Genomic DNA, 21,434 nt, shown 5'->3' on the forward strand with positions numbered 1-21,434 from the left:
AGGGTTCTTTTCTTTTTACAGTGTGCTCCCTGGTTTTTGGCTAACTGTTTTATTTGTCAGTGTTTTTGGTCAGCTGTGAACTTGGTCAGTAGCCTTAACTAGTCTGTAGCGTTTGACAGAGCCGTCAAGTGAAAGGAACTGAGATATTTGTGTACTCGTGCCACTAAGTTTTACTGTAATCCTATTTCAAACAAGCAAATCTAAACCTGAAATATTTAATACACATGGCTTGTTTTTTTATCTGCTTTGTGACTGTTTCCCTATAAATTCTCCTAGAAACTGTGATTGTAATTTATGTTACATTATGAATATGCTTTTACAAAAACAAAAATATATATTAAACATCTTGTCATTTTTATTTGTATTAAAACAGTACTCTATATTTTGCTGCATACATCTGTAAACAAACAGAAGGATTGTTTAATCATGTTCCTTGTGCTTGTTAACCACACTAACTTTTAAACTGTAAACTGGTGACATCATTAGAAGGCACAACACTGAAAGCAGCAAGTAGGTGAGTTAAAAAGGGACTTTTCTGACCAGCATCCCATTGACAGCCCGACTAGACAAAACCTACAACTGACCCATACCTTAACCCTAACCAAATCCTTAACCCTGACCTGAACCTTTACTGAAATTAAATATTGATTTGCACGTCAGCCACGTTCCTTTAGTTCACGTGTCAAACTCATTCCACAGAGGGCTGAATGTCTGCAGGTTGTCAATCTCCCTTGTACCTGTTTGATGAATTAAGGTCACTGATTAGTAAGGAATTCCCCTCACCTGGTTGTCTAGGACTTAATTGAAATAAAAAAATAAAAAATCCAGCAGACACTAGGCCTTCCATGGAATGAGTGTCACTCCTGCCTTAGCTCTTCCCAGGTGAGGGTACCAAACGCTTCTATTTGCTTTGACTGTCAATCAGACATACTGATTTGGTCAAACAATTCCCCTGACAAGTGTTCTAGGTTCTATTAAAACAAATAATGTGTCTGCATTTAATTCAACGTTTATTTGTAGAGCATCATTTACATACTAAACTTCAGCAGAACATAGCTCTACGTAGAAAAACATGTTTAGAAAAGAAAAGTAAGAAACCTGAGAAAGAGAAGAGTAGCCTATCCCAGTAGACTTTGATATATGAATTGCTGGTTATCTTCTGACTTCAGACCTAAAGCTGGACACAAATCCGTTGTCACAGTGAGGAGTTAGATATCATTGCAATGCATAGTGTAAATGTTAGATACACAATCGATATACAGGTGGGTCAGTGCTTTACAAGTTTAGTCAACATTTTACTATTGCATTTGTATACAGACTATTCATGTATTATTTTAGACAGAATAGAGAATTCTCTGCAGTTATGACCTCCCACCACTAGGGGCCAGACATGAACTGTGCAGTAAAAACGTTGAGTTTTTAAAACAATCCATCTTATTTCTGCACTGACAATACGTCAATCGAGGGGAGTAAGAATACATTAACATGCACACATCCAGAAAATATTACGTTTGAACATATTGAATGCTTTTCTACAACAACAAAAAATAAGTTTTGACTGTACAATGGTCTGTAAGCCTACATTTTATCCTACCTTGTACAAGAAGAAGAAACAGTGGGAAAACTAATGACTGGCACTGAGCATGTCTCTACTCTAGGTAAATGGTCTTGCAGGAGTTTCTCCCGTACACACAAGCTCTCACCATTGTCCCCACCCAGTCTTCTATCACAGACAGACACACAGACAATCCAGTGTTTCCCTCAGTACTCAATCTCGTTGAAGTTTTCTGAAAAGCCGGAATATGGAATTGTGTCTCCAGGATCTAGAAGAGAAATTAGAAATATTAACATGCATCCCACAGGAGGTTTGTGGCACCTTAATTGGGGAGAACAAGCTTGTGGTAATAACTGGAGCGGAATCTGTGGAATGGTATCAAATACATCAAACACATTGTTTCCATGGTTTCTATGAATTTGATGCCATTCCATTTGCTCCGTTCCGGATATTATTATCAGCCCGTCTCCTCAGCAGCCTCCTGTAAATGCATCTGTGAAACAATCTCATGTTGGAAGGGAATCGATAACAGTGTCTATCATGATTGGGGTCAATTCCACAAATTCTATTCTAATTCAATTATCTCTCCCTGTATTCAATTGAATTCAATTAAAATTCTAGGTCAGTCTTTGAATTATCAGAGATAATTAAATTCCTCTTAATTCCAATGTTAGGTCAATTCGAATAATTCAATTCCCAAGTCAATATTATCCCAACAATTCTGCAAACTCCAATTTGAATTCAATTCCCTCCGGCGGATCATGCCACTGTTCAGACAACTTAAGTATACTGAAAATATAGGAGTACAGGTTGCAATGTTTCAAAACCAATATTACAGTACATTTTATATACTATGTTCATTCATTCCATTAACTGGGAAATGTAAAAATATTTAATTTAATTCCATGTCAATTCCAATTTAATTTGAAATTCCAATTCATTTTTTAAAATTTACTCATGAAGTGGAGAATTGACACCTGGTGTCTTTTCTATTGTATATCTGGTCCCCAGCCGGCTCTCACGGAGTAACCTGGGGACGAGGTTATTCTATTCATATTTCTATGTATAAAGAACGGTCTTTTCTATACCTGATAAGTCTATGTACAGGGAATTGTGTATTCTATACATCCTATTTCTATGTATAGAGAACTGTCTTTTCGATACCTGATAAGTCTATGTACAGGGAACGGTGTAATCTATACATCATATTTCTATGTATAGAGAACTGTCTCTATTCTGACTGAAGACCTGTGGTAGGATGCTGTACTGCACTGTGTGATAGAGGTTATTATACTGAGCTACTGAACCGTGATTAGACATGATACCGTCTAGCACGTGCTGTACAGACCGCACCAGCCCCTGTCTACACAGCATTAAGCTGTTCTAACAGGTGCTGTACTATACAGACTGCACCAGTCCCTGTCTACACAGCATTAAGCTATTCTAACAGGTGCTGTACTATACAGACTGCACCAGTCCCTGTCTACACAGCATTAAGCTGTTCTAACAGGTGCTGTACTATACAGACTGCACCAGTCCCTGTCTACACAGCATTAAGCTATTCTAACAGGTGCTGTACTATACAGACAGCACCAGTCCCTGTCTACACAGCATTAAGCTATTCTTTCAGGTGCTGTACTGGACAGACTGCACCAGCCCGTGTCTACACAGCATTAAGCTATTCTAACAGGTGCTGTACTGGACAGACTGCACCAGTCCCTGTCTACACAGCATTACGCTATTCTAACAGGTGCTGTACTATACATGCCTCCCGGGTGGCGCAGTGGTCTAGGGCACTGCATCGCAGTGCTAGCTGCGCCACCAGAGTCTCTGGGTTCGCGCCCAGGCTGGGCTGGGTTCGCGCCCAGGCTCTGTCGCAGCCGGCCGCAACCGGGAGGTCCGTGGGGCGACGCACAATTGGCATAGCGTCGTCCGGGTTAGGGAGGGTTTGGCCGGTAGGGATATCCTTGTCTCAGTATGTAAAATGTAATAAAATGTATGCACTCTACTGTAAGTCGCTCTGGAGAAGAGCGTCTGCTAAATGACTAAAAATGTAAATGTAAAATACAGACTGCACCAGTCCCTGTCTACACAGCATTAAGCTATTCTAACAGGTGCTGTACTATACAGACTGCACCAGTCCCTGTCTACACAGCAGTAAGCTATTCTAACAGGTGCTGTACTATACAGACTGCACCAGCCCCTGTCTACACAGCATTACGCTATTCTAGCACGTGCTATACAGACTGCACCAGTCCCTGTCTACACAGCATTAAGCTATTCTAACAGGTGCTGTACTATACAGACTGCACCAGTCCCTGTCTACACAGCATTAAGCTATTCTAACAGGTGCTGTACTATACAGACTGCACCAGTCCCTGTCTACACAGCATTAAGCTATTCTAACACAAAACAGAAATAGCTCAGTGATTACAATCAGAGTACAACTTTGCTGTTGATTTAGCCTGTCATTATGATGTCATACTGGTTGTAGTTTCCCCCGATAGAGTATAATGTGTTAACTGTGTAATGTGTGTTCTCAAGTCCTGAAAAAACATTTTTTCCCCTCTTTCTTTTTTCCCTTTATCTATTCAGGCGAGTCAATTAAGAACAAATTCTTATTTACAATGACGGCCAGAGAACCTACCTGCTGTGCACGGTCCTTTTTTAAACACAATGTCATCAATTGCGATATCACTTCTTATTGATGGTCCTCGGATCGCTTCGAATATAATCTGGAAAGAAAGGCAAAGAAAATCATCACAAACCCCGTTTCCATCCGCAGTTTAAACCCCGTTTCCGTCCGCAGTTTAAACCCCGTTTTCGTCCGCAGTTTAAACCCCGTTTTCGTCCGCAGTTTAAACCCCGTTTCCGTCCGCAGTTTAAACCCCGTTTCCGTCCGCAGTTTAAACCCCGTTTCCGTCCGCAGTTTAAACCCCGTTTCCGTCCACAGTTTAAACCCCGTTTCCATCAAACCCCGTTTCCATCCACAGTTTAAACCCCGTTTCCATCCACAGTTTAAACCCCGTTTCCATCCACAGTTTAAACCCCGTTTCCATCCACAGTTTAAACCCCGTTTCCATCCACAGTTTAAACCCCGTTTCCATCCACAGTTTAAACCCAGTTTCCATCCACAGTTTAAACCCAGTTTCCATCCACAGTTTAAACCCAGTTTCCATCCACAGTTTAAACCCAGTTTCCATCCACAGTTTAAACCCCGTTTCCATCCACAGTTTAAACCCCGTTTCCATCCAGCTGTGATGAAAACAGGGAATTTCGGTACAATTTTCTAAATGCTGACAGATCATTTGTTTGGTCGGCATGGCGGGATGTTTTGGAGTCTGTAAAATGTATTATGCGAGAAATGGCGCTGGAAATATCTTAATGCGCAAATATTGACATATATATACACATATAATAACCATCATATCGAAGTAAACTTATCCGCAAAGTCCATTTGGTAGAAACACACCACCGGTGGGAAAATTTGCATATTTTCTTTATGCAGATTTTAGAATATACGCATGAAAATCTGTTGCCAATTGGATGGAAACCTAGCAACATTTCTCAAAATAGCATCAATATCAATGAATATGGAATAAAACAGAATATTTATTCCAATGGAGTCTGATGAGACAAATGTGTCCCCATTTCCTCTCCGGAAGTTCGGTCAGTCAGTCAGTGTCACTGTGTGTGTCTCTCTGACACTGTGTGTGTCTCTCTGACACTGTGTGTGTCTCTCTGACACTGTGTGTGTCTCTCTGACACTGTGTGTGTCTCTCTGACACTGTGTGTGTCTCTCTGACACTGTGTGTGTCTCTCTGACACTGTGTGTGTCTCTCTGACACTGTGTGTGTCTCTCTGACACTGTGTGTGTCTCTCTGACACTGTGTGTGTCTCTCTGACACTGTGTGTGTCTCTCTGACACTGTGTGTGTCTCTCTGACACTGTGTGTGTCTCTCTGACACTGTGTGTGTCTCTCTGTCACTGTGTGTCTCTCTGTCACTGTGTGTCTCTCTGTCACTGTGTGTCTCTCTGTCACTGTGTGTCTCTCTGTCACTGTGTGTCTCTCTGTCACTGTGTGTCTCTCTGTCACTGTGTGTCTCTCTGTCACTGTGTGTCTCTCTGTCACTGTGTGTCTCTCTGTCACTGTGTGTCTCTCTGTCACTGTGTGTCTCTCTGTCACTGTGTGTCTCTCTGTCACTGTGTGTCTCTCTGTCACTGTGTGTCTCTCTGTCACTGTGTGTCTCTCTGTCACTGTGTGTCTCTCTGTCACTGTGTGTCTCTCTGTCACTGTGTGTCTCTCTGTCACTGTGTGTCTCTCTGTCACTGTGTGTCTCTCTGTCACTGTGTGTGTCTGTCTGTCACTGTGTGTGTCTGTCTGTCTGTGTGTTTCTCTGTCTCTTTGTGTGTCTGTCTGTCTGTCTGTCTGTGTGTCTCTACCTGGTGTCTGCGGTCACACTCGTAGTCCACCGTTGCCCTCATCCAGGAGATGCTCTGCTCGCCGTGACGTCTCCATAGCAACGCGTCCTGCTCGCTATCGCCGCGGCGCAGGAGTACGCTCAGCAAGCCGGTGCCAGAGCCGTACATGTGGTAGTAGAAGACCAGACACTGTGGCCTCGCGGAGCCCCTCAGGTCAGAAGACAGCAGACGGGCTGTGTGACCAGGACGCATCAGGGAGGCCTCGACATACATGAAGTACCCTGAAGAGAGATATGAGATATGACAGGTTACTGGTGGAATGTAAACACTCGGGAGGAGGAAGATATCAGGGGTCATACAAACACGTTGCTGACATACAGTACAGCATATCATCAGCATTACGTGTGTGTGTGTATAACTGATGCTGGGTGTACGGATGAATGAATGAACTGGTGACTCACCCACCCCTGTAGTGTGGTCTCCTCGGGGCCCGGTGTAGGAGGTGGGGGTTTGCCCTCGCACCCGGAGCCAATCCCCTTTATCTGTCTCCTTCTCCTGGCTATAGCCACAGTCCCCTGTCTCAAAGTTACACTGGCCAGGCAAGGGTCTCAGCGGCCCTGGAACACACACACACACACACAGCTGTTTGAAGGATTCTGACAGCAAAGTTCGATTAAATGTAGATACATGGTAATAACTATCTATGGTCTACATCAACAGTGTTCTGACTCCCTGGAGGTTGGCAGTTGACCGTGATGTTTGAATGATGACTCAAGTGATTTCATAACGAGATAAAGAATAACTCCTTTCCCCATTGGGCAAGAACCGGTTGCATCAACATTGTCTCCACGTAATTTCAACAACAAAAATTCGATCTGATGACATTGAATCAACGTGGAAAACTAATTGAATTTGCAAAAAGTCATCAAGGTAAAGGAATTTCATATTTTTGTCACCTAACTTTTAACCTAAATCCAATGACATGGTAAAAAAATATATATTTCACGTTGAGTTCATGTGAGTCGACATCTCAACCAAATGTAAATCAAAACTGACGTCTGGCTGTATTTCCCCATTGCTCTTCACTACCAGGGTCATAGCAGGGTCATAGCAGGGTCATACCAGGGTCATAGCAGGGTCATAGCAGGGTCATAGCAGGGTCATAGCAGGGTCATAGCTGAATCAGCAGCAGTTATGAAAGTCATGAGCAACATCATAACAGCCCTGATGAATGGCAGTTTACTTTGGGACTAAAATAGTCTAAATCCACTGCCGCTTTTAAGGTTTTTAACTGTTGTCTTCATAGTTGATAGTCCTTTGTCATTTCATAGATTTAAGAATGACAACATTACAACAAAACCTTACAAGTAGCTTTGAAATGTATTTCTGTTATGCATATGTGAAATAAATTATAATTACAATCAAAGACAATTCATTTGTGACAGTCTCTGCAAGGTTGGCAGTAATATTATCATATGCCATCTAAACCGTTCCGAAGGCCTTATTTTATAGTTTTCACCACAGCGGCATGAGAACGCAGCCCAAACGGCCCAGAGAAACTGCTGTCAAAGCAAAGAAGCCGTCACTGCCCATGTAATTACCATATAACACCATAGACGGCGACACCAGATGTTTGCCACAATGGCTGATCGTCTAAGGCTGTGTTTACTGTTATGGGCAAAGGATCTGATCTGATTGGTCAAAAGACCAATTAGTGGTAAAAGATCCGAATTGGGCTGCCTGTGTAAACGCAGCCTAAGAGCTTATAAATAGTAAGAGTTTAACTGAAGGACCCAGCCCAGTCTCCCAGCAGCTGGCAACAAAAACCACATATCCACAGCCGGGGCTTGAGTAGAGGAGAGGAGGAGAGTTGTAGTTGATTTTATTCCAGCTTGAAATATTTTCTCATGCTACTAGCTACTCTGGCTTGAGCAAGGCCAGTGCCAGGAGAACCCAGCTTGCAAGGTAGCCCTGCCTGCGACTTTACAATCATTGTCAGCCCTTGGCCCAAGATGGAATTTCCTCTTGTTCTAATGGTTAAGATGTTCGTTTCTCCAGTGGGGTACCCGGGATCACATCCAGCCTGTGACACTTCTTCAGAGCAGGTTATGTAGTGAGGGATTCCTGGCTAAACTACAACACCAAGTCCTGGACTGCTACCAGAGTAGCAGGATGCCACTGTTAAGTAGCACACTCCTAGAGTGGCTCCCGAGTGGCGCAGCGGTCTAAGGCATTGCATCTCAGTGCTAAAGGCGTCACTACAGATCCCGGTTCGATTCCATGCTGTATCACAACCGGCCGTGATTGGGAGTCCCATAGGGCGGCGCACAATTGGCCCAACGCTGTCCAGGTTAGAGTTTGGCCGGGGGTAAGAATTTGTTCTTAACTGACTTGCCTAGTTAAATAAAGGTTAAATAAATAATATAAATATAACTAAGTTTCGATATGTAACCTAGCCAAACTAGCTCGCTGAGCCAGCGGTGTTAACATAAATAGTAAAGTGTTTTAATAAACACTTCACTTTGGATGGAAACTAAAGAGCTTTGGGCTTGGCAAGCACGGTGTGAGAAGAACACCAACTTAACTTAGAAATAGACTGTTTATTTTCACAAAAATCAACAATGGAGATCATCCAGATCTGTAAATCAGCTGACCCTATACACCTCTCTGTTTCAGTTCTGTTTATAAGTATTGATGTCAATGGGAGAAATAGTTCATAGTTGCATGTGTATCACAAGGCAGGATTCAATCCCCTGTGCAGTGGATATCACAAGGCAGGATTCAATCCCATGTGCAGTGGATATCACAAGGCAGGATTCAATCTCATGTGCAGTGGATATCACAAGGCAGGATTCAATCTCATGTGCAGTGGATATCACAAGGCAGGATTCAATCTCATGTGCAGTGGATATCACAAGGCAGGATTCAATCTCATGTGCAGTGGATATCACAAGGCAGGATTCAATCCCATGTGCAGTGGATATCACAAGGCAGGATTCAATCTCATGTGCAGTGGATATCACAAGGCAGGATTCAATCTCATGTGCAGTGGATATCACAAGGCAGGATTCAATCTCATGTGCAGTGGATATCACAAGGCAGGATTCAATCCCATGTGCAGTGGATATCACAAGGCAGGATTCAATCCCATGTGCAGTGGATATCACAAGGCAGGATTCAATCCCCTGTGCAGTGGATATCACAAGGCAGGATTCAATCTCATGTGCAGTGGATTTCACAAGGCAGGATTCAATCCCATGTGCAGTGGATATCACAAGGCAGGATTCAATCTCATGTGCAGTCTCCTTGACATAATGGCAAGGTCAAAGACCTGACGTATACACGCCCAGGCCTGCTGTCTTACCTGCTGTGATTCTACAGTCCCCAATGGTCACTGTGATGTCATCGAGAGCCACTTGGCCACAGTCCCAGAAGTTTTTACAGATGCTGACGAACACTACCTGGGAGAAAGACACAGATATTACCCGGCTATCGCAGAGCAAAAAACTCAACTATTATCCCTCCCTTCCTTCTGTGTACGCATGCGTTGTTACCTTGGTAACCATGGGCTTCATATATGTGACGTCCACCCCTGTCCAGACATCTCTGGTGGTATCAGCCAGGCTCCAGACCTTCTCCTGAGCCACGTTGTGCTGGTCGTAGATGTAGAGAACCAACGCGTTTTCCACTTTCCTGAAGCCGTGAAGGGCGTAGTGGAAACGCAGACAGTACTTATGGTTGCCGGGGAGGAAAGGACCGTGGAGACGACCCACGTAACCCGGCCGCGACGTGAATCGTGTGTTCGCCAGCAGGAACGAGCCTGGAGGGTAGATTTAGGATTTGATATGTTACGTCTCTCTATGCAGGACATCACTTTAACCCCTACCTACATGTTCATATTACCTCAACTACCTCATAACCCTATACATTCACTCTGTACTGCTATTCCTTGTATATAGTCTCCTTACTGTTATTTTATTGTGTTACTATTTTATTTGCTAATTTCTTACTTTTTAACACAGCTTTGTCAGTCTCGTAAGTAAGCATTTCATGGTAAAGTCTACACCTGTTGTATTCAGCGCATGTGATGAATAAATTAGATTTTATTTCCAACTGACTCTAAATACCTGTTATTTAGTCACAATCATTATGGGGCGAAACATAACTTCCAAGTACATTTTTCACTTAGTTATGTATCGATGTTAATGGGAAACATGAGTTGAAATTCGACTTCAGCGGATGTTAGGATTCAGCCCTACGATAATACATAAAGGGCTCATAAATGTTTGTGTCAAGTCTTAGGCGTTATAGTGTGCATCCCAAATGGCAACCTAGTCCCTATATAGTGTACAACTTTTAGCCAAGGCCCTATGGACACTGGTCAAAAGTAGTGTACTATATAGGGAATAGGGTGTGATTTGGGACGTGTCCATAGAGTTGTGTAACTCACCAGTCCCTGTGGTGTGGTCTCCTATTCTGTAGGCGTTGGGTTTCACTGAAACTCTGTTCCACACCTTGCTCTCCACTCTTTCCTGGTAGTACTGACACAGATCCTCCTCAAAGTCACAGTTAGCTATGGACGGGTCAACCACGGGCTCTGAAACAAAACAAGCAGCTATCACACTATAGTCATTCTATGCGGGTAGAAGTGAACAATGGTACCTCTTAATTCCATGGGTTAGAATCATTCCAAATGATCCAGATCAAGGCCAAAAACAGGCCATGGAATAAATGTTGCCAGCTACGGTCACTTTAGAAAATTATACTACACCGTAGGGAGCTTTATAAAATTATACTACACCTTAGGGAGCTTTAGAAAATGATACTATACCTTAGGGAGCTTTGGAAACAATACCCTAGGGAGCTTTATAAAATGATACTACACCTTAGGGAGCTTTGGAAACAATACCCTAGGGAGCTTTATAAAATGATACTACACCTTAGGGAGCTTTATAAAATGATACTACACCTTAGGGAGCTTTGGAAAATGATACTACACCTCAGGGAGCTTTAGGAAATGAAACGACACCGTAGGGAGCTTTAGAAACAATACCTTAGGGAGCTTTATAAAATGATACTATACCTTAGGGAGCTTTATAAAATGATACTATACCTTAGGGAGCTTTATAAAATGATACTATACCTTAGGGAGCTTTATAAAATGATACTATACCTTAGGGAGCTTTATAAAATGATACTATACCTTAGGGAGCTTTATAAAATGATACTATACCTTAGGGAGCTTTATAAAATGATACTATACCTTAGGGAGCTTTATAAAATGATACTACACCTTAGGGAGCTTTGGAAACAATACCTTAGGGAGCTTTATAAAATGATACTACACCTTAGGGAGCTTTATAAAATGATACTACACCTTAGGGAGCTTTGGAAACAATACCTTAGGGAGCTTTGGAAACAATACCTTAGGGAGCTTTGGAAACAATACCTTAGGGAGCTTTATAAATATAAATAAAAACGTTTCTGCTGCAAGGTCTTTTTCAGGACACAGCAGGATACTTACACATGTTTTGAATGTTTACAATAAAAAAGCTATAGATTGTATGTATTGATATGGCTATGACATCAGAACTGTGTTTAAAATACATGTACCATGCTGTACCATGCTGTATCCTAAGCCCAGGGCTGACTGACACAGTAATGGAACACTGGCTGCTGAGAGGTTCTCTCTGGAATTTAGACGGAGGGGCAGAGAGAAGGAGAGCGAGAAAGATACAGAAAGAGAAGAGAGACTAGTTCAACTTCAGAGGATAGTGGAATCAAATGAAGGATAATTGATAATCTGCGGTTAATGTTCCAATCGTAATCTAATCAATTCCAATCCTTTTCTTCAAAGGGAACACACACTTCTCTCCCACCTCGCTTGCTAAATCATGTTGTCTGGAACACTTGAGGAAAATGAGAATGGGTTCCATGGTAGAGTAGGGACTATGTGGTACTTCAGGGCTCTGTGGTGGCGGAGTAATGTAGCTAGTAGCTACTGTTGCTGAAACACACTGGGCCAGTTTCCCAGACACAGATTACGCCTGTAGACCTGGACTAAAAAGCATGCTCAATGGAGATTCTCTAGGATTCTCCGCCCCACTGAGTTGATGATAGTAATACTGTACCCTCTCACCTGTCTCTGTGTGGCAGAACTCTGGGGAGAAGGAGATGTCATCAATGGCCACGTATCCTCCACGGGCACTGTTAAAGGCTACCTCATAAACCACCTGGAAAACATGCTGCACTGTTAAAGAATACCTCATAAACCACCTGGAAAACACAGACCAAACCAAGATATAACCAATATATAATCAGAAGATAACCATACAGTGTAAACTCAATAGTTAGCTCAACAGTTAGCGCAATAAATAGCTCATCAACAGTTAGCTCATCAACAGTTAGCTCATCAACAGTTAGCTCATCAACAGTTAGCTCATCAACAGTTAGCTTCTAAAATGGATTAAATAAATGTCCTCAGCAATCTACACACAATACCTGTCACGTTCGTCGTAGTGAGGAGACCAAAGCGCAGCGTGATGTGAATACATATTTTTTAATAGAAGACGACTGAACACGAAGAACACAAACAAACTAACAAAACGAACGTGAACGCTATAACCACGAAGTGCAGACATGCAACATCAACATAGACAATAACCCATAAAACCAAAATGGAAAATGGCAACCTAAATAGGATCCCCAATTAGAGACAACGATAAACAGCTGTCTCTAATTGGGAACCAATCTAGCCCACCATAAACCTACATTACCTAGACAAACCAAAACCCCATAGATATACAAAAACCCCTAGACAAGACAAAAACACCCATTCCACCTTCGTCACACCCTGACCTAACCAAATAAATAAAGAAAACAAAGATAACTAAGGTCAGGGCGTGACAATACCCCATAATGACAAAGCAAAAACAGGTTTTTAGAAATGTTTGCACAGTTATAAAAAAAAACGTAAATACCTTATTTACATAACTATTCACAACCTTTCCTATGAGACTCGCAATTGACCTCAGGTGCATCCTGTTTCCATTGATCATCCTTGAGATGTTTCTACAACTTGATTGGAGTCCTTCTATGGTAAATTCAATTGATTGGACATGATTTGGAAAGGCATACACGTGTCTATATAAGGTCCAACAGTTGACAGTGCATGTCAGAGCAAAAACCAAGCCCTGAGGTTGAAGGAATTGTCTGTAGAGCTCCGAGACAGGATCGTGTCAAGGCACAGATCTGGGGAAGGGTACCAAAACATTTCTGCAGCATTGAAGGTCCCCAAGAACACAGTGGCCTCCATCATTCTTAAATGGAAGAAGTTTGGAACCACCAAGACTCTTCCTAGAGCTAGCCTCCGGGCCAAACTGAGCAATCGGGGGAGAAGGGCCTTGGTCAGGGAGGTAACCAAGAACCCGATGGTGACTCTAACAGAGCTCCAGAGTTTCTCTTGGGACCTTTATGGTAGGGTGGCCAGACGGAAGCCACTCCTCAGTAAAAGGTACGACAGCCCGCTTGGCGTTTGCCAAAAGGCAACTAAAGACTCTCAGACCATGAGAAAAAATATTCTCTGGTCTGATGAAACCAAGATTGAACACTTTGGCCTGAATGCCAAGCGTCACATCTGGAGGAAACCTGGCACCATTCCTACAGTGAAGCATGGTGGTGGCAGCATCATGATGTGGGGATGTTTTTCAGCGGCAGGGACTGGGAGACTAGTCAGGAGGCAAAGATGAACGGAGCAAAGTACAGAGAGATCCTTGATGAAAACCTGCTCCAGAGCACTCAGACTGGTTCAAATTGTATTTGTCACCGAATACAACAGGTGTAGCCCTTACAGTGAAATGCTTACTTATAAGACCTTAACCAAGTTTTAAGAAAATACCTACAAAAAAAGTAAGAGACAAGGATAACAAATAATTAAAGAGCAGCAGCATATAACAATAGCAGGGCTATATACAGGGAGTACCGGTACAGAGTCAATGTGTGAGGGCACCGGTGTCGAGTTAATTGAGGTCATATGTACATGTAGGTTATTTAAGTGACTATGCATAGATAGTGTAGATGGGGGGGGGGGGGCAATGCAAATAGTCTGGGTGGCCATTTGATTAGCTGTTCAGGAGTCTTATGGCTTGGGGTTAGAAGCTGTTTAGAAGCCTCTTGAACCTAGACATGGTGCTCCGGTACCGCTTGCCGTGCAGTAGCAGAGAGAACAGTCTATAACTAGGGTGGCTGGAGTCTTTGACATTTTTAGGGCCTTCCTCTGACACCGCCTGGTATACAGGTCCTGGATGGCAGGAAGCTTGGCCCCGGTGATGTACTGGGCCATACGCACTATCCTCTGTAGTGTCTTGCGTTCGGAGGCCGAGCAGTTGCCATACAAGGCAGTGATGCAACTGGTCAGGATGCTCTCGATGGTGCAGCTGTAGAACCATTAGAGGATCTGAGGACCCATGCCAAATCTTTTCAGTCTCCAGAGGGGGAATAGGTTTTGTCGTACCCTCTTCACGACTGTCTTGGTGTGCTTGGACCACGTTCGTTTGTTGGTGATGTGGACGCCAAGAAACTTGAAGCTCAACCTGCTCCACTACAGCCCCGTCGATGAGAATGGGGGCGTGCTCGGTCCTCCTTTTCCTGTAATCCACAATCATCTCCTTTGTCTTGATCATGTTGAGGGAGAGGTTGTTGTCCTTGCACCACATGGTCAGGTCTCTGACATCCTCCCTATAGGCTGTCTCAACGTTGTCGGTTCAGCAAACTTAACGATGGTGTTGGAGTCGTGCCTGGCCATGCAGTCATGAGTGAACAGGGAATACAGGAGGGGACTGAGCACGCACCCCTGAGGGGCCCCCGTGTTGAGGATCACCATGGCCGATGTGTTGTTACCTACCCTTACCACCTGGGTGCGGCCCGTCTGGAAGTCCAGGATCCAGTTGCAGAGGGAGGTGTTTAGTCCCAGAGTCCTTAGCTTAGTGATGAGCTTTGAGGACACTATGGTGTTGAACGCTGAGCTGTAGTCAATGAATAGCATTTTCACATAGGTGTTCCTTTTGTCCAGGTGGGAAAGGGCAGTGTGGAGTGCAATAGAGATTGCATCATCTGTGGATCTGTTGGGGGCGGTATGCAAATTGGAGTGGGTCTAGGGTTTCTGGGATAATGGCGTTGATGTGAGCCATGACCAGCCTTTCAAAGCACTTCATGGCTACAGATGTGAGTGCTACGGGTCGATAGTCATTTAGGCAGGTTACCTTAGTGTTCTTGGGCACAGGGACTATGGCGGTCTGCTTGAAACAATACAGTTGGTATTACAGACTCAGACAGGGAGAGTTTGAAAATGTCAGTGAAGACACTTGCCAGTTTGTCAGCGCATGCTCGGAGTACACGTCCTGGTAATCCGTCTGGCCCTGTGGCCTTGTGAATGTTGACCTGTTTAAAGGTCTTACTCACATCGACTGCGGAGAGCGTTATCACACAGTCGTTCGGAACAGCTGATGCTCTCATGCATGTTTCAGTGTTACTTGCCTCGAAGCGAGCATAGAAGTGATTTAGCTCATCTGGTAGGCTCGTGTCACTGGTCAGCTCGCGGCTGTGCTTCCCTTTGTAGTCTGTTATAGTTTGCAAGCCCTGCCACAAACCCGACGAGCGTCAGAGCCGGTGTAGTACGATTGGATCTTAGTCCTGTATTGACGCTTTGCCTGTTTGATGGTTCGTCGGAGGGTATAGCGAGATTTCTTATAAGCTTCCGGGTTAGAGTCCCGCTCCTTGAAAGCGGCAGCTCTAACCTTTAGTTCAGTGTGAGAATGTTGCCTGTAATCCATGGCTTCTGGTTGGGGTAGGTACGTACAGTCACTGTGGGGACGACTTCCTCGATGCACTTATTGATAAAGCCAGTGACTGATGTGGTGTACGCTGCAATGCCATTGGAAGAATCCCGGAACATATTCCAGTCTGTGCTAGCAAATCACTCATGTAGTTTAGTATCTGCTTCATTTGACCACTTTTTTATAGACCGAGTCATTGGTGCATCCTGCTTTAATTTTTGCTTGTAAGCAGGAATCAGGAGGATAGAATTATAGTTAGATTTGCCAACTGGATGGCAAGGGAGAGCTTTGTACGCGTCTCTGTGTGTGGAGTAAAGGTGGTAGAATTTTTTCCCTCTGGTTGCACATTTAACATGCCGATAGAAATTAGATAAAACTGATTTTAGTTTCCCTGCATTAAATTCCCCGACCACTAGGAGCGCTGCCTCTGGATGAACGATTTCCTGTTTGCTTATGGCGGTATACAGCTCATTGAGTGCGGTTTTAGTGCCAGCATCGGTCTGTGGTGGTATGTAGACACCTACGAAAAATACAGATGAAAACTCTCTAGGTAGATAGTGTGGTCTATAGCTTATCATGAGATACTCTACCTCAGGGGAGCAAAACCTTGAGACTTCCTTAGAAATTGTGCACCAGCTGTTGTTTACATACAGTTGAAGTCGGAAGTTTACATACACTTAGGTTGGAGTCATTAAAACTCATTTTACAACCACTCCACAAATTTCTTGTAAACAAACTATAGTTTTGGCAAGTCGGTTAGGACATCTACTTTGTGCATGACAGAAGCAATTTTTCCAACAATTGTTTACAGACAGATTATTTCACTTATAACTCACTGTATCACAATTCCAGTGAGTCAGAAGTTTACATACATTAACTTGACTGTGCCTTTAAACAGCTTGGAAAATTCCAGAAAACGATGTCATGGCTTTAGAAGCTTCGGACAGGCTAATAGACATCATTTGAGTCAATTGGAGGTGTAACTGTGGATGTATTTTAAGGCTTATGTTCAAACTCAGGGCCTCTGTGCTTGACATCATGGGAAAATCAAAAGAAATCAGCCAAGACCTCCACAAGTCTGGTTCATCCTTGGGAGCAATTTCCAAACGCCTGAAGGTACCACGTTCATCTGTACAAGCAATAGTATGCAAGTATAAACCCCATGGGACCACGCAGCCGTCATACCGCTCAGGAAGGAGACGCGTTCTGTCTCCTAGAAATGAACGTACTTTGGTGCAAAAAGTGCAAATCAATCCCAGAACAACAGCAAAGGACCTTGTGAAGATGCGGGAGGAAACAGGTACAAAAGTATCTATATCCACAGTAAAACGAGTCCTATATCGACATAACCTGAAAGGCCGCTCAGCAAGGAAGAAGCCACTGCTCCAAAACCGCCATAAAAAAAGACAGACTACGGTTTGCAACTGCACATGGGGAAAAATATCGTACTTTTTGGACAAATGTCCTCTGGTCTGATGAAACAAAAATAGAACTGTTTGGCCATAATGACCATCGTTATGTTTGGAGGAAAAAGGGGGAGGCTTGCAAGCTGAAGAACACCATCCCAACCGTGAAGCACGGGGGTGGCAGCATCATGTTGTGGGGGTGCTTTGCTGCAGGAGGGACTGGTGCACTTCACAAAATAGATGGCATCGTGAGGAAGAAAAATTATGTGGATATATTGAAGCAACATCTCAAGACATCAGTCAGGAAGTTAAAGCTTGGTCGCAAATGGGTCTTCCAAATGGACAATGACCCCAAGCATACTTCCAAAGTTGTGGCAAAATGGCTTAAGGACAACAAAGTCAAGGTATTGGAGTGGCCATCACAAAGCCCTGACCTCAATCCCATAGAACATTTGTGGCCAGAACTGAAAAAGTGTGTGCGAGCAAGGAGGCCTAAAATCCTGACTCAGTTTCACCAGCTCTGTCAGGAGGAATGGGCCAAAATTCACCCAACTTATTGTGGGAAGCTTGTGGAAGGCTAACCAAAACGCTTGACCCAAGTTAAACAATTTAAAGGCAATGCTACCAAATACTAATTGAGTGTATGTAAACTTCTGACCCACTGGGAATGTGATGAAAGAAATAAAAGCTGAAATAAATCATTCTCTCTACTATTATTCTGACATTTCACATTCTTAAAATAAAGTGGTGATACTAACTGACCTAAAACAGGGAATTTTTACTAGGATTAAATGTCAGGAATTGTGAAAAACTGAGTTTAAATGTATTTGACTAAGGTGTATGTAAACTTCCGACTTCAACTGTATATGTATAGGTCCCCGCCCCGTGTCTTACCAGAGGCTGCTGTTCTGTCCTGCCTATAGAGTGTACAACCCGCCAGCTGTATGTTCTTAATGTCGTCGTTCAGCCACGACTCGGTGAAACATATGATATTACTGTGTTTAATGTCCCGTTGTTAGGATATACGTGCTTTTAGTTCATCCCATTTATTTTCCAGTGATTGAACATTAGCTAGCAGGATGGAAGGCAAAGGCAGATTAGCCATTCGTCGCTTGATCCTCACAAGGCACCCTGATCTTTTTCAGCAAAGTCTCAATTTCCTTCTCCAGCGAATCACGGGGATCTGGGCCTGGTCGAGTGTCTGTAGTATATCCCTCCCGTCCGACTCATTGACGAAGAACTCTTCGTCCAGTTTGAGGTGACCATCGCAGTTCTGATGTCCAGAAGCTCTTTTCGGTCATAAGAGACGGTAGCAGCAACATTATGTACAAAACAAGTTATGAACAACGTGAAAAAACGAACAAAATAGCACGGTTGGATAAGAGCCAATAAGACGGCAGCCCTCCCCTCCGGCGCCATCATGACCTTCTTGTCACATCTGCTCCGACTACGCCTGGTGGTGTTCATTCGGTGTCGTTCTCTCTCTCTCTCTCTCTCTGATTGTGTGGTTGGAGACAGGTGTGCTGGAGTCAGAGCTGATCCCTACCAGCTGCAAATCATTCCATAAATCAAGACCTCTACATATACTCATCCCTGCCACCTCCACTCTGGCAGATCGTAATCTCTGCTCAGTCAGTTATCACTCTAGCCTTTTGTCTATTCTCAAACTCGTGTTGCTCTGCTGTACTCGGTTTCCTGCCTTACACCATTTTTGTCCTCTCCTTGCAGTTACCGCTCTGTCTCTGGCTCCTGTCTCCTGTTCCACATCTCGCCACCAACCACCTTGCTCTGGATATCATTCACCACCATTACCTCGGATTCCCCTCAGGACCTGTTCCCCAGTTCTACTCAGACAACTCCCACCTCACTCTACACTCCTGTTTTTCTGCAACTTATCTGACCTATCCCGGTTCTGCACTCCCCAGTTCTCTGTGTTCAATAAACATTTTTGTGCATTCATCCCGGCTTCCTCTTCCTCTTCCGCTCTTGGGTTCCCCCCCTTCGCTCAACATAACACTTCCAATCATGACCTTCCAACATGACAACGATGCCAAGACAAAGCAGGAGTGGCTTCGGGACAAGTCTCTGAATGTCCTTGAGTGGCCCAGCCAGAGCCCGGATTTGAACCCGATCAAACATCTCTGGAGAGACCTGAAAATAGCTGAGCAGCAACGCTCCCCATCCAACCTGACAGAGCTTGAGAGGATCTGCAGAGAAGAATGGGAGAAACTCCCCAAATACAGTTGTGCCAAGCTTGTAGCGTCATACCCAAGAAGACTCCAGGCTGTAATCGCTGCCAAAGGTTCGTCAACAAAGTACTGAGTAAAGGGTCTGAATACTTATGTAAATGTAATATTTCAGTTTTTTTTTTTTTACATTTACATACATTTCTAAAAACCTGTTTTTGCTTTGACATTGTGGGGTATTGTGTGTAGATTGATATGGAAAAAGTCAAGGCGTCTGAATACTTTTGGAATGCACTGTACACTTCACAACAGAATCTGACAGGAAGTCACCAGTCTGCTATAAGATACATTATAACACTACAGCAGCAGCAGAGAACGAGACCAAACATTTCCTCTCTTTTCAATCTATTCTCTTCCAACAAGAGATTCATAGGAGAGGAGCTGATGGGGGAGGGCTGTCTGTGTGAAATGTGGTTGAGAAGGGGGAGGAGTGGAGAAGAAGAGGAGGGGGAGGACTGGGAGGAGGAGAAGGGGGAGGATTGGGAGGAGGAGAAGCGGGAGGATTGGGAGGAGGAGGAGGAGAAGAGTCATACAAACTCTTCCCTGGATCTTCTTTGTGGTGTTCTACCCTTGAAGGAACTCAGTCAGTCTCTGGCGCTATGACAACACTTCAGTCTCTGGTGCAATGGCAACAGTAATTAATAACACCCTTCTCCTGTCTGGCTATTTATATCTGTCCAGAGAATCCACAGGGAAGAACACTGCACAGACCAAAGATCTCTAGTGCGTGTGTGTGTGTGTGTGTGTGTGTGTGTGTGTGTGTGTGTGTGTGTGTGTGCGCCTGCCTGCCTGCCTGCCTGCCTGCCTGCGTGCTTGTGTCTGTCTGTCTGTCCTTACCCTCTGACCCTTGAAATCTAAGGTTTGTAGGGCCAGTACTGACCTCCAGGCATGTGTTTGTTTGTCAAGCAGGTGTGGTGTAAAACCAGTACTGACCTCCAGGCATGTGTTTGTTTGTCAAGCAGGTGTGGTGTAAAACCAGTACTGACCTCCAGGCATGTGTTTGTTTGTCAAGCAGGTGTGGTGTAAAACCAGTACTGACCTCCAGGCATGTGTTTGTTTGTCAAGCAGGTGTGGTGTAAAACCAGTACTGACCTCCAGGCATGTGTTTGTTTGTCAAGCAGGTGTGGTGTAAAACCAGTACTGACCTCCAGGCATGTGTTTGTTTGTCAAGCAGGTGTGGTGTAAAACCAGTACTGACCTCCAGGCATGTGTTTGTTTGTCAAGCAGGTGTGGTGTAAAACCCGTACTGACCTCCAGGCATGTGTTTGTTTGTCAAGCAGGTGTGGTGTAAAACCAGTACTGACCTCCAGGCATGTGTTTGTTTGTCAAGCAGGTGTGGTGTAAAACCAGTACTGACCTCCAGGCATGTGTTTGTTTGTCAAGCAGGTGTGGTGTAAAACCCGTACTGACCTCCAGGCATGTGTTTGTTTGTCAAGCAGGTGTGGTGTAAAACCCGTACTGACCTCCAGGCATGTGTTTGTTTGTCAAGCAGGTGTGGTGTAAAACCCGTACTGACCTCCAGGGGGTGTGGGGCCTTAATATCCACGTTGACCAGCCTCCAGGAAGTTGTAGCGTAGACCTCAGGCCTCCAGATCTCCTCGTAGTGTCCCAGCGTGTCTCTAGTGAACACTGAGAAGATGTTCCCTCTCTCTTGGTCCCGCTGGTAGTAGAACGACAGGCAGCCTGATACCGGTGTGGTCGTCATGGGAGACGTCAGCTTGGCCACTTCCTGGAACCGCTTGGCATAGACTGAGTCCACATACATGTAGTGGCCTGGAGAGAGATGAGAGAGGTGAGACAGGTGAGGTGTAGAAACATGACAGCAATATTGGGTTATCGTATTGTATAGAACAAAAACTAGTACACATTCACCAATGAACAGAACACACACTCAGGTCAGGCCCCTCAGGTCAGGCCCCTGGGGTGATCTTTGTGTGTGTGTACCTCTCTGGTTGCTCATGGTGTATGTATG

The 21,434-nt window shown here is 44.2% G+C and overlaps 1 protein-coding gene across 1 annotated transcript in view; it reads right to left on the bottom strand.

Moving 5' to 3' along the window:
- Positions 1–1,016: 1,016 nt before the first annotated feature.
- mamdc2a (MAM domain containing 2a) overlaps positions 1,017–21,434 on the bottom strand; it is a 34,676-nt gene continuing 14,258 nt past the window's right edge. The window contains exons 6-14 of the mRNA XM_039012884.1: positions 20,979–21,235; positions 12,117–12,210; positions 10,428–10,574; positions 9,532–9,797; positions 9,342–9,438; positions 6,439–6,594; positions 5,999–6,258; positions 4,203–4,290; positions 1,017–1,823 (exon numbers count right to left, since the gene is read on the bottom strand). Coding sequence (XP_038868812.1) covers positions 1,762–1,823; positions 4,203–4,290; positions 5,999–6,258; positions 6,439–6,594; positions 9,342–9,438; positions 9,532–9,797; positions 10,428–10,574; positions 12,117–12,210; positions 20,979–21,235 — 1,427 coding nt within the window. The 3' untranslated portion in view covers positions 1,017–1,761. The remainder of the gene's footprint in view (positions 1,824–4,202; positions 4,291–5,998; positions 6,259–6,438; positions 6,595–9,341; positions 9,439–9,531; positions 9,798–10,427; positions 10,575–12,116; positions 12,211–20,978; positions 21,236–21,434) is intronic.

Source organism: Salvelinus namaycush, chromosome 18 (genome assembly GCF_016432855.1).
Source record: "Salvelinus namaycush isolate Seneca chromosome 18, SaNama_1.0, whole genome shotgun sequence".
Lineage (NCBI taxonomy): Eukaryota > Metazoa > Chordata > Actinopteri > Salmoniformes > Salmonidae > Salvelinus > Salvelinus namaycush.